Below are 12,738 nucleotides of genomic sequence, written 5' to 3'. Positions count from 1 at the left end.
GTGTGGAGATGGTTTCCAGCTTCCGGTTTCTGGGCGTGGAAATAGAGGACAACCTGACCTGGAGTGTCAACACCACCACCATCATCAAAAAGGCACAGCAGAGACTGTACTTTCTGAGAATTCTCAGAAACCATCATCTAAATAACACTGCTGGTGTCCTTTTATCGCTGCTCCATAGAGAGCATCCTCACATATTGCATATGTGTGTGGTTCTCCAGCTGCACAGTGGCAAATAAGAAGGCACTCCAGAGGGTCGTCACCACGGGCCAAAAAATAATGGGCTGCACTCTCACCTCCCTGGAGGAGCTGGACAACAACCGGTGTCTCAGGAAAGCCAGGAAAATCATCTCACTCATCAGGCAGACGTTTCAGGACACTGAAATCACTGAAATCACGCACAAACAGACTCAAGAACAGTTTCTATGCCAGAGCCATAACCACACTCAATACTGCTAAATAATCAAACTGACTTTTTCCATGTGCAATACTGACTGAACCATGCAATACCTGCCATAGAATTGTGCAATTCCTGTATGTTGTCTTCCTGTTTGTGTCCTTTTAGAAAGTATTTATTTTTATAGTTGTTGTTTTAATATATCTATTTTTTTTTTAAACCATGCACCTTAAAGATAGCATCCAATTTCGTTGTACCTGTACAAATGACAATAAAGACATTCTTCTTCTTCTTCACATCAGGACTCACCGAACTTCACTGCGGTCCATAGCTGGGATCAGTCTCTGTTGAACCCCTTCTGTTGAGTGAACGAGAGCGTCATCAGAGACAGAGACACATCTTACAGGCGGTGGATGAAACATTAGCCAAGACGCTACATCAGGCTTCGGGCAGGTACCACTTTATAAAGACTCTATGTGTTTGACCACGTTCATCACACCAGAGGGCAGATATTACTTCAAACGCCTGCCCTTTGGTATATCATCAGCCACCGAACATTTCCAAAAGAGGATTTCTCAGCTGATTGATGGCATTGATGGGGTCTGGTGTCATGCTGATGATGTCCTGGTCACAGGGACGGACCGAGCAGAGCACGACGGCAAGCTGCACAGAGTCCTGCAAAAATTCAGTGAGGCGGGTTCACCCTGAACGAGTCACCCCATAATGCACTGGAGATGACTTGGCCGAACCCAACGCTGCTGCACTCGCCTGCGCCACCCATCGGAAAGACATGGTATAGAGGACGGCCAGACACGAAGAAGAAGAACCCTGAATGAAAAATGTCAGTTTGCTCTGACAGAGATCCGTTTTCTGGGCCGTGTCATAAACAGTCCAGGCATTAGAGCGGACCCAGATAAAATAAAAGCGATCCTTGACATGCCTGAGCCGCAGGATGTGGCCGATGTTCTACGCTTCATGGGCATGGTGAACTTTCTGGGGAAATTCTCACCACGACTGCCGGACTTAACAAAGTCCTGCTCCTCCATGCCCAAGTCAACCAGAACATCCTCTTAAAATATTAATCAATTATAACAATAAAAACACTAATGAAACTGACCCGAAAAATTAATAATAACATGACTGTTGTGACGTATTAAACTATAGTGTGACCTGTAATTAACATCAGAAGTGTCTTCAATCTTTAATCAGTCAGTCTGAATGTTTAAAGGGTTAAAAGTGTTGACTGCTGTTTGGTGTCATGGTGTTCAAACACTGAACATGAGCAGGCATTTCATATATATATACTGTATATTCACACACAAGTAAATGTATATGTATATGTCAATGCCAAATGTATTGATCTTGAAGATGTCCCGTCTTCTCGCAGTAGATTGACGGCACGGATTCGACAAAAAGAGCAACTGAGGAAGACGGTTCAGAAACAGAGATGGTTTTAGAAATGATGGTGAGAAAAGAAAAGTTTAACTGAGAAAAATGATTGTATCCTTGTCAGAGATTTTAATTTCTTATTTACAGATTCTATGCTTTTATTTTCAGATTTTGAGTTTGTTTCACTTATCTGGCGTTGAGTTGAAACAGAAGTGATGAGGAGGGACCACGCGTTCCATCATTTCTTTCATGAGTGTAGATAAACTCACTTGGTGCAGCTTTACTGCCCCGTTTTATTGGAGTATGAATTTAATTCTGGCTTCATATTACACATCGCTCCTTTAACAAAGGCAGGAAAGTACGAGCGCGACCTCCTAACGACATCACTAACAAACATCTGGAATGTTTGGTTTTGAGCCTCACAACACAATTCCCAGTTGGTGTTTCCAGACGTGGCGTTACCTGCAACTTATCATCTGTAATAACATAGATGGACTCCAGGGGCCTCATTTATCAACCTTTCGTAGAAAATGAAATTTAGAAATGCATGTAAGTACAAAAAAATTTATCAAACGTGCGGACACCGGTCGTACACACATCAGTGATGATAAATCCCACCTGTTCTTAACTGCCGTGCTCGTGCACGGTTACCGTCATTTGCATACAGAAACGCCTCCAATTGACCATATATGGAGCAACAACAGCTCCCGCTTGGAGGTTTTCAAACTTTATTGAACAAAATTCTGTAGGGTTTACAACAAAAGGCAAATGAAACGAAACAATCAATTATCTACAGATATTCAACATTTGGGGGGCTAAAAATGAAGAAACAAAGACATTGTTTCATATAGGCTTTTGGCAATATTGTTTTTTTCACACATCAGTTTAAGAGACGCTTAGTACAGTTTACATTCATTTTTCAGATGTACAATGGAGGGTTTGCTGTTATTCCATTTGCATTTCTGTATGTGATATTTACCTAGTAAAATAATTATGTTGACCATGTTTGATATGTTTCTTGGAAGATTATCCATATAAATTAAGATTTGGTTGGAGTCAAAAGCTCCTGCTTGGAGGTGCAAACACCAATAAAGCTGTTCTGCAGAATAAATGAGTGTTGCGTTCCTCCAGGCCACCGGGCAACACCGGGTTTGTCAGAGACATAGTTGCATCGCAGATTATTTGTGCATTGATTGAATGAAATCCTTTCATGTTCACGTAACTAAATTCATTGTGTGCTGGTGCTTTTATGGCGATGTGGGTGCAATCTATAGCTCCAATTATGTTTGGGAATCCGGCGATGGCATGAAATCCTCGTTTAACTGGGATGGCGGTGCTGCGTTTTGTCACTCGTTCACACATAGGCTGTAAATCACGGCATAGATCCATCAGAATGTTTTTGGGGAAGCGGTACCTGCTGAGCAGCCGCTCTGTCTCTCACTGAACAGATCAGCATGCTCTTCGAACACGCACTCCCTGCGGAGCGCGTTTTTGCTGAGCGCACGGTTCTAAGTAAGCCATGGTACTTGTATTTTCTTTTCAGGTCGTCCTGCCACAACTGTCTTTTATAGCTTGTCACACCAATTATTAAAAATGTCTGCTAAATTACTAATGGAGAATTGTTATTAATTAGAGGAAAACGGGGAACATGTGTGAAGTTTGAGATCGCTGAACACTGTGACTCTTTTAATGGGTTCTATTTGTATTTTCACTGTTCTACCACTAGATTTTGTGTGTACGCATGGTCGGAGTTGTGCTTACATTTACAAGCGTTCCTCCGCACAGGTACATGTTGATAAATTCCATACTTTGCGTGGGAATGTTCATACGCACACTTTACGCACATATCTGTGCGTACGAACGTTTGATAAATGAGGCCCCAGGTTTTTGAAATGATCACTTTCAATAAGTTACTGCAAGACTGTGTGAATCAGAGGAAACCCACTAACTTGGAATTAATTACTGGTAATGAAGACTATTTGTGCTCTTTAAGATTAAAAATAAATACAGCTGACATAGTGAGAGCATCTCAATTCTACTACGTTAGATTTAATGTCAGTATCAAGTATCGAAGCAGAAGTTTAGCTGCATAAATCCGTCCTGGTGTCAACAGTCTGAAAAAAACTCAATTTAAACTACCAGCACATCAGATATCAGCAATATTGAACATCCTGCATCCTTCCTATTTACACACACACATCATGAAACAATATCTTTACCTCCTTCTTTTTTTTTCCTCTTCTTCCTTTCTTTCCTCCTTTTCCTGTATTCCTGCACCCTTTTCCTGTATTTGTAACCAACGGCTCCAGAAACCAAGACCAGCAGCAGCACAACCACCACTCCTACAATAACTCTGGTCCGCTCTGCAACAGAAAAACACAAGAATTAAAATGACAGTTTTTGTGTTTTTGATGTCAGTGATTTGAACCCGAGTCTCAACAGATCACAGCACACATGAACATTAAAAGTCTCCATCTATAGCAGGAAATGGATGCAGTTGTGTGACTCACGGTCAGAGACTGTTGCTCTGACGATCTACGTCACCGACAACTTACTGCTGCAGCAGACTGATGTCATGCAGATGTTCATACCATCAGTTCAACTTTGGACATGAACAGAACCAAACAGGCAGCACTCTTTCCTTTTAAATATTCAAATTAAACATGAGACATGACCAAATCTAAACTCTTTTCATTCTAGCTCTAACACTGTGTGACCACTTTTAATCATTTTACCTTTTGGTATGTGAAGAAAGGTGTATTTCACATATGTTTCCTCTTCATCCCTGAGTTCACATTTGTATGTTCCTGTCTGGTCTGAAGATAAATGCTTCAGAGTGAGACTTCCTGTCTTTGATACAGTCATCACATGCTGCCTCCACCTCTCTGTAGTTTTGTAGAACCCTACATGTCCCGTCTGGGTCAGGATGATCTCTTTGTGGTTAAATGTCCAGGTGAGATACTTTATTGGATAATTGGCGGTTGAGCAGGAGATGAATGTTTCAGTGTGTGATCCACTTATAACAGCTGAAATTACAGTAAACATGACATGGAATGATGGAAACCCAAAACAAAAGAAAACTAAACATCAGTTGTAAAGGACAAAAGCTTTCGTAGACGACATGAACATCTCATTAAGGTCTTGGTGGCACTGAGAGCCACCACACAAACATTTAAATGTAATTTCTACCTGGTTGAAGCAAAGTGGATCTCCTGCTGTTTGCTGGAGTGCTGACGGTGCAGATGTAGTCCAGGTCAGTTTCTCCGTCTGAAAGTACCAGAGAGCTGCTGATGCTGTAAAGCTGCTGTTCAGTCTGCTGGACTGTTGGTGGGTTCTGCAGGTTCTGCAGGTTCTGCAGGTTCTGCAGGTTCTGCAGGTTCTGCAGGTTCATGCTGGATGGAGGACTGGTGGTCCAGATGAGTCCAGGTTCAGGATAGATCCCCTCTGAGCTGCAGGTGATTTTATTTTGTACCTGTTCTATGTTGACGTGCTGGACTGGAGCTGGAGGACAAATATGCAGTTGTTAATGTTGTTCATGTCACTGAAACCATGTTTACTTCACGCGCTTCAATCTCGGTTGAAAACAGACTTTTCTGGTCATTCTTTCAAAGTTAAGGTCAAATGTATTTATATTAAAAACAACCAAGGTTTACCAAACTGCTTTTACAACTAAAATAAAACAATATCCTGTAAATAATCCACCTCAAACTACATCAGTTAAAGCTCAACTAAAGATGATATGTAAAGAGAAGAAGTCTAAAACTCAACGTGAATTTAATGCCAGCGAGTAGAAATGAGTTTTCAGCAGAGATTTAAAGTCAACAACAGTTTGAGTTGTTCTAATTCAGAAAAAGGGAAATTGTTCCAGGAAATGGGACCATCTACCAAAGAGACTTGCTGGTCTCCAAAACTAAAATAGACTTAGGACGCTCTATTGTGGGCCAGAGCTGTCTCTCCTAAGGAGATCTGTACGAGAGCAGACCGTCGTGTCCAGCGGGAGACGCGTCGCTCCAGGACCAAGGAGACGCTCTTGTTGTCACTTACCTGGAGAGCGCTGGAGAACAGTGAGACCATGTTTATTTACTTGTTTTCTTCTTTTTGGGCATGGTACTATGTGAAGATCTGATCCAAGATGGCGGCGCGTGCAGATGCAGCGGCTCACAGCTCTCCCTATTTGTGCTTTTTTTTATACTTTTGGGTGTTGCACTTTTCTTTTCTTATACTTCTGCACACTACAGTCGACTGGACTTACTTGACATCGGGTTCCGACAGAAATCGATCATCTCCAGCGACTTTAAACGCACTCACAACATTCCGGACGAGATAGTGAGACCAGCGGGATCTCCGTGGATTGTTATCGGGTCTGGAAGGCGACGCAGACGGCGGCGCGAGAGGAAGCAGAAGCGGGGTTGCCGGGCAGGGCTACTGGTGAAGCTAAGGAACCAGCCACAAAAACCTCCACTGCCGAGCCTCTATCTCACAAACGCCAGATCCATGGTACATAAAACGGACGATTTGCAACTACAGCTGGCTGGAAACCGCTATGTTCGTGAATGCTGTGTGCTCATCATCACAGAGACTTGGCTCCACGCACAAATCCCCGACGCCGCGGTGCAGCTAACAGGCCGCACAGCTTCACAGAGGGGACAGGAACAGTAACTCCGGGAAGACCAGAGGAGGGGGGCTCTGCATCTACGTTCATGAAGGTTGGTGTAATAACAGCACTATACTGGACAGCCACTGTTCTCCGGACCTGGAGTTCATGGCGGTGAGATGCAGACCCTTTTTCCTACTGAGAGAGCTGGCTGTTGTTATCATCACTGCAGTTTATACAGTACTCTCATACATAAACTACTGCATTGGGAATGTCACGGTTAAAAAGACCATCCGTGCATTCCCAAATCAGAAGCCTTGGATGACGTGCCAGGTCCGCAGGCTCCTCCGAGTCCGTGACTCAGCCTTCAGGTCAGGTGACAGAGCCCTGTACAATGCTGCTCGCGCTGACCTGAGGAGAGGCATCAAGGCTGCCAAAGTGGAATATAAAAGAAAGCTGGAGGACCACCTCAACAACCCCCGGCAGGTATGGCAGGACATTCAGACCATCACCAACTACAAAGGCTGTGCCGTGTCACCCGGGGACTCAGATGCGGCCTTGGCAGAGGAGCTGAACAGCTTCTTTGCCCGCTTTGAGTCCCAAACACAGCCCTCAACCACATCATCATCACCACAACCACCACTACAGCCCCCACCAGCTGCCAGCACCCCCCCACTCACTCTTGAGGTGCAGGACGTGAGACGGGTGCTCCGTGCAGTGAACCCCAGGAAAGCTGCAGGTCCAGAAGTACCTGGGAAGGTACTCAGGGCTTGTGCCAACCAGCTCTCTGAGGTTTTCACGGACATTTTCAACCTGTCTCTGGCCCAAGCTGTTATCCCACCCTGCCTGAAATCAGCTACAATCATCCCGATCCCCAAAGAATCACCCACTCAACCCTCAATGACTTCCGCCCTGTAGCACTCACCCCAGTCAACACCAAATGCTTTGAGAAACTGGTTTTAAAGCACATCAAAGCCTGTCTCCCCACCACCCTGGACTCACACCAGTTTGCATACCGGGCAAACAGATCAACGGAAGACGCCATAAACACCGCACTCCACTCCGCGCTGAGTCACCTGGAGAAACAGGGGAGCTACGTGAGGATGTTCTTCGTCGACTTCAGCTCAGCCTTCAATACCATAAAACCGGACATTCTAATCCCCAAGCTATGCACCCTGGGGCTCCCACCATCCACCTGCTCCTGGATTAAGGACTTTTTGGTGAACCGACCCCAGCACGTGAAGCTCGGTCCTCACCTCTCCTCCTCCCGCACTCTCAGCACTGGCTCTCCTCAGGGCTGTGTGCTGAGCCCACTTCTGTACTCGCTCTACACATCGGACTGCAGCCCCACCCACCCAGAGAACGTCATTGTCAAGTTTGCTGATGACACAACGGTGGTGGGGATGATCACAGGGGGAAAGGAGGCGGCCTACAGAGATGAGGTCCTTAAACTTGGTGAGTGGTGCGCACTGAACAACCTGGCACTGAACACCACCAAAACCAAGGAGCTCATCCTGGATTTCAGGCTGAACCGAGCCGCCCCCGCCCCCCTGCATATCAACGGTGAATGTGTGGAGCAAGTGCAGTCCTTCAAGTTCCTGGGCGTCCACATCACCGCAGACCTCTCCTGGTCTGTTAACACCACTGCCCTGGTGAAGAAGGCTCAGCAGCGGCTGCACTTCCTGAGGGTGCTCAGGAAGGTGAACTTGAACACGCAGCTGCTGGTGACCTTCTACCGGTCCACCATTGAGAGCCTGCTGACCCATGCCGTGACAGTGTGGCACTCCAGCTGCACGGAAGCAGACAGGAAGAGGCTGCAGAGGGTGGCAAACACAGCACGGAAGATCATCGGCTGCCCTCTGCCCTCCCTGTCTGACATCTACAGCTCCCGCTGCCTCAACAGGGCAAGGAACATTTTAAAGGACAACACCCACCCAGGTTTCCACTTTTTCGACCTGTTGCCCTCTGGGAGGCGCTACAGGTCCTTACGATCCCGAACAAACAGACTCAGGGACAGCTTCTTCCCCAAAGCTGTGAACTCTCTCAACCTATAAGCTACCTCATATTTTCTGTGCAATATTTTCTACCTTCTATCCACAATGTCCCAATATTCTACTATCTATGTGCAATACTCCCATCCTTTCAAGGGCAATATTATTTCTGCATCCATTTAAGTGCAATATCCCCCCACCCATCCATGTACATTTTTTTTATCCTCCCATTCACTCTTGTTTATAGTGTGTGTACATATATATACATTTATGTTTCTTGCTTACATAGTCTTTGCATGTGTGCACTTTGACGGAGCTGCTGCCTAATTTCACTGTACCTGTACAATGATAATAAAGGCTTTCTATTCTATTCTATTCTATCTGTACTTTCTGTTGTGGTTTGAGTAATTTTTCTGTTGATTAAGGTTTGGGAGCATGATTGGAGGACTGGTGCATGTTTGACTGATATTTTGGACTGCTGGGACATTTGGGGGGGTTGCATTTGTCATTGGATGACTTTGTTTCATCGTTGAGAGGGTTTCTTTTGTTGGTTCAGTGAAGATGAGTGGAGAATTATCCTTTTATGTGAACTGCTTGAGTTGAAAAAAATGTCCCTCTGCAGGCGGTTGTCAAATCTTTGCAGGTGTTTTTTTTTCCACCCAAAACTCAGTTTCCGTGTAAACGATAAGCCAGGACGCAACATAATGTTTGGGTTTTACCGTCTCAGCGTCGTCCTGTAAACAGGCGTTAAATATCACAAAGTAAAACCTGTACTGGAAACACTTGTAATTAAATAAAACATTTTCATGCTGTCTCAAAGTATTTATTCAGATGTATAGATAATCCAGTTTATCGTAAAAGTCTGGTGGAAACACTTTTTTTGCATTTGCACGTGTCCTGCATTACTGGATGTGACGGTCGGTCAAATTAAAGTCTTCAAAATCTAGTTTCCAGCCATTTTTGGTCTCATTTATACGATGTAGTTGTGCTGTAACACTACTTAATCACTATGCATTACTGCATTACATCAGGACTTTACCTCTGAATAATCATTTGAATGATCCGTTGCCTTCTTGCGATGGTGATGGTGGCAGTTACAATTATTTGTACAAAACTAAAGAGATTTTTGTTCATATTAATCAATATATGTTCAATATTTGTTCAAAGTTGAGATCTTCTTTATCTTTGTTGGAAGAGAAGTCTCGCAGGATGAGATACAGAGAGTTACGGATGTGGAGAGAGAACTAGGAGAGTTACGCCCATAAAAAGAAACACCAATGGAGACATCGACCCCCGCAGCAGTTTGAAAAAAGTGAAAATTCCCTCAGAAACTGTCGTATGGGCGTTACGAGTTTAACAACCACTTTAGCAGTTAATTAGGGCCCGAGCACCTTCAGTGCGAAGGCCCTATTGTATCTGTAGGAATTTTTTTTTTTTTTCTTTTTCTTTTTCTTTTTCTTTTTCTTCTGACAAAAGGAAGGCCTTTTTGCCCCCCTAAACGTGCCCAAAAAGTCACCAAATTTTGCATGCAAGTCAGGCCTGGTGAAAAATTTGATATTTAATGGTTTACATTAATGGGCGTGGCAAAATGGCTCAACAGCGCCCCCTTGAAAACTTTGTGCCTCAAGCCCCACGATACGGTTTGACGTACATGCACGAAAATCGGTACACACCTGTATCATGGGACAACTTAAAGAAAAGTCATTTGGCGTCATGCCCGAAACCAAACAGGAAGTCGGCCATTTTGAATTAATCATGTCACTTTGGTGCAATTTATGCCATTCCTTCGGCAGTTAATACGGCCCGAACCGTAACGTGCACCCAGGTGTGTTATACATCAAAATGTGCGTCTCCATCCTGCGACCACACGCATTACTTTTCTCTTTCAAAAGCGTTACCGTGGCGACGCTAGACGCCAAAAAGCGCGCCCACCCTTCATCTGATTCGTTCAGACAGAAAAAACTTTGCGCCTCAAGCCCCATAATACGGTTTGACGTACATGAACGAAAATCGGTACACACCTGTATCATGTCACTACTTAAAGAAAAGTCTCTTGGCGCTATGCCCGAAACCGAACAGGAAGTCGGCCATTTTGAACATTCTGAATTAATCACGTAATTTTGGAGCAATATATGCCATTCCTTCGAGAATTATTACGGCCCAAACCGTAACGTGCACCAAGGTGTGTTATACATCAAAATATGCGTTTCCATCCTGCGACTACGCGCATTACTTTTCTCTTTCAAAAGTGTTTGCATTAATGGGCGTGGCAAAATGGCTCAACAGCGCCCCCCGGAAAACTTTGTGCCTCAAGCCCCACAATACGGTTTGACGTACATGCACGAAAATCGCTACACACCTGTATCATGGCACAACTTAAAGAAAAGTCTCTTGGAGCCATGGCCGAAACCGAACAGGAAGTCGGCCATTTTGAATTAATTGTGTAATTTTGGCGCAATTTATGCCATTCCTTCGGCAATTAATACCGCCCAAACCGTAACGTGCACCCAGGTGTGTTATACATCAAAATGTGCGTCTCCATCCTGCGACTACACGCATTACTTTTCTCTTTCAAAAGTGTTACCGTGGCGACACTAGACGCCAAAAAGCGCGCCCCCCTTCATCTGATTGGTCCATATTTGATAGTTCTCCAAAAGTCATCAAATTTTGCATGCAAGCCAGACTTGGCGATAAATTTGATATTTCATGGTTTGCATTAATGGGCGTGGCAAAATGGCTCAACAGCGCCACCTGGAAAACTTTTCTCTGCCATAACTTTTGAATGGTATGACATAAAGAGTCGTGGGTGGTGTCATGGGACTCGGTATTGAGTCCTTGACCATAATTAGTGAAAATTAGCCCCACCCCTTCTTTTGATTGGTTGTCCCTATTTCCTGCTATAACTTTTGAATGGTTTGACATAGAGAGTCGTGGGTGGTGTCATCAGACTCTGTATGGAGTCCTTGACCTTCATTGGCTTGAATTAGCCCCGCCCCTTCTTCTGATTGGTTGTCCCTTTTTTCTGCTATAACTTTTGAATGGTTTGACATAGGAAGTCGTGGGTGGTGTCATGTCTGATATGCTTATGGGGGGCGGTGGCCGTGAGTGCGAGGGCCCGTTCATCGCTGCTTGCAGCTTTAATTTAACTTTGTTTCAGCTATTTTATGTCTGAGAAAAACTCATTGAGTTAATGATTATCCTTTACAATATGTTAATAAGGAAGAACTGCTAAATTGTGTTTCATTGTTCCTGCAACAGTAAATATCTGTTCTAGTCTGTTTATTACAAAAAACAATCTGAGCAATAGACTCAAACATCTGAATCTACTGAGGTTTTTATTCTCCACATACCATTCACATTCAGGTAGATGAAGTTCTCCTCATTTCCAGTGATGTAACACAGATATCTGCCCTGGTCCTGAACCTTCACTCCTCTCAGCAGCAGGGAAGCGTTTCCTCTGGAGATCTGGTCTTTAAACAGTGATGTTCTTCCTCTGAACCTCTGGTGCTGCTCTCCCAGTTGGTCTTGTTTGCGAAAGTAGGAGTGAACCCGGGACTCTGGTGGAGTCTCTTCAATCCAGTGGATGAAAACGTCATCATGAGCTGTGAAACTGCAGGGTAAGATACAAGTCTTGCTGACCTGACAGGAGACCTGTGTATCTGCAGAAACATCAGAGGAAGACTCAGAAGAAGACATTAACAGGAAACTCAGCCACTTTGAGGAACATGCAGTTGTGTTATGTCTTCATTAAATATCTGCATATAAAAAAGCTGATAGAATAAAAATGACCGGTCATGATTATGAACTTTAATGAGGTTTTATTTTACCTACAAAAAATATTGTCATGCAGTTATAAACATAACAACTATTTGTCCAACTGATAAAATCAAATATTCTGTTTTTATTTCTACGTTTGTTTCCATCCATCCCTGAGAGAAATCATTTATCCATCAGCCAGTGAGAATATAATTCCAGTCTGAACAAACACGACTTCCATGTGAAACGTTTTCACTGTGACTTCAGAATATCCAGATGTGTAACGTAAAAACAAGGAACAAAATTCACACAGGAACAAATGTGATCCAGAACTTAAAACAGCATCATTCAGATTCAGATTCAGATAAACTTAATTCATCCCTGAGGGGCAATTCAGGACAACTAAGCAGCAATACAAGTACAGTAAATCCGCTCAGTTGCCGGCCGGTCGACCACAACAAGCAGCGACCCGGAACCGGAACAAAGCAGAGAAAGGGTGATGTTGGGGATGGTGGGGGAGCTAGGAGGGAAAAAAAGGCATCTTCACACTGTGTATGTACACTGTGTGACAAAAAAACACCTCAGCACAGAAAGCACATGACAAATTTACATCA

At 44.1% G+C, this 12,738-nt stretch overlaps 1 protein-coding gene across 3 annotated transcripts in view; it reads right to left on the bottom strand.

The window, feature by feature from the left end:
- Nucleotides 1-12,738, bottom strand: part of LOC133462723 (NACHT, LRR and PYD domains-containing protein 12-like) — a 95,280-nt gene that overhangs the window by 19,116 nt on the left and 63,426 nt on the right. Inside the window, exons 3-6 of one of the 3 annotated variants that reach the window (XM_061744118.1) lie at nt 4,973-5,284; nt 4,519-4,809; nt 4,003-4,146; nt 704-752 (exon numbers count right to left, since the gene is read on the bottom strand). The exons of the other annotated variants lie outside the window; for them this stretch is intronic. Coding sequence (XP_061600102.1) covers nt 704-752; nt 4,003-4,146; nt 4,519-4,809; nt 4,973-5,284 — 796 coding nt within the window. The remainder of the gene's footprint in view (nt 1-703; nt 753-4,002; nt 4,147-4,518; nt 4,810-4,972; nt 5,285-12,738) is intronic. 3 annotated transcript variants of the gene reach the window in all.

Source organism: Cololabis saira, chromosome 16, assembly GCF_033807715.1.
Source record: "Cololabis saira isolate AMF1-May2022 chromosome 16, fColSai1.1, whole genome shotgun sequence".
NCBI lineage: Eukaryota > Metazoa > Chordata > Actinopteri > Beloniformes > Belonidae > Cololabis > Cololabis saira.
The sequence above is the reverse complement of the archived record's forward strand: the minus strand, read 5'-3'. Positions and strand labels throughout refer to the sequence as shown.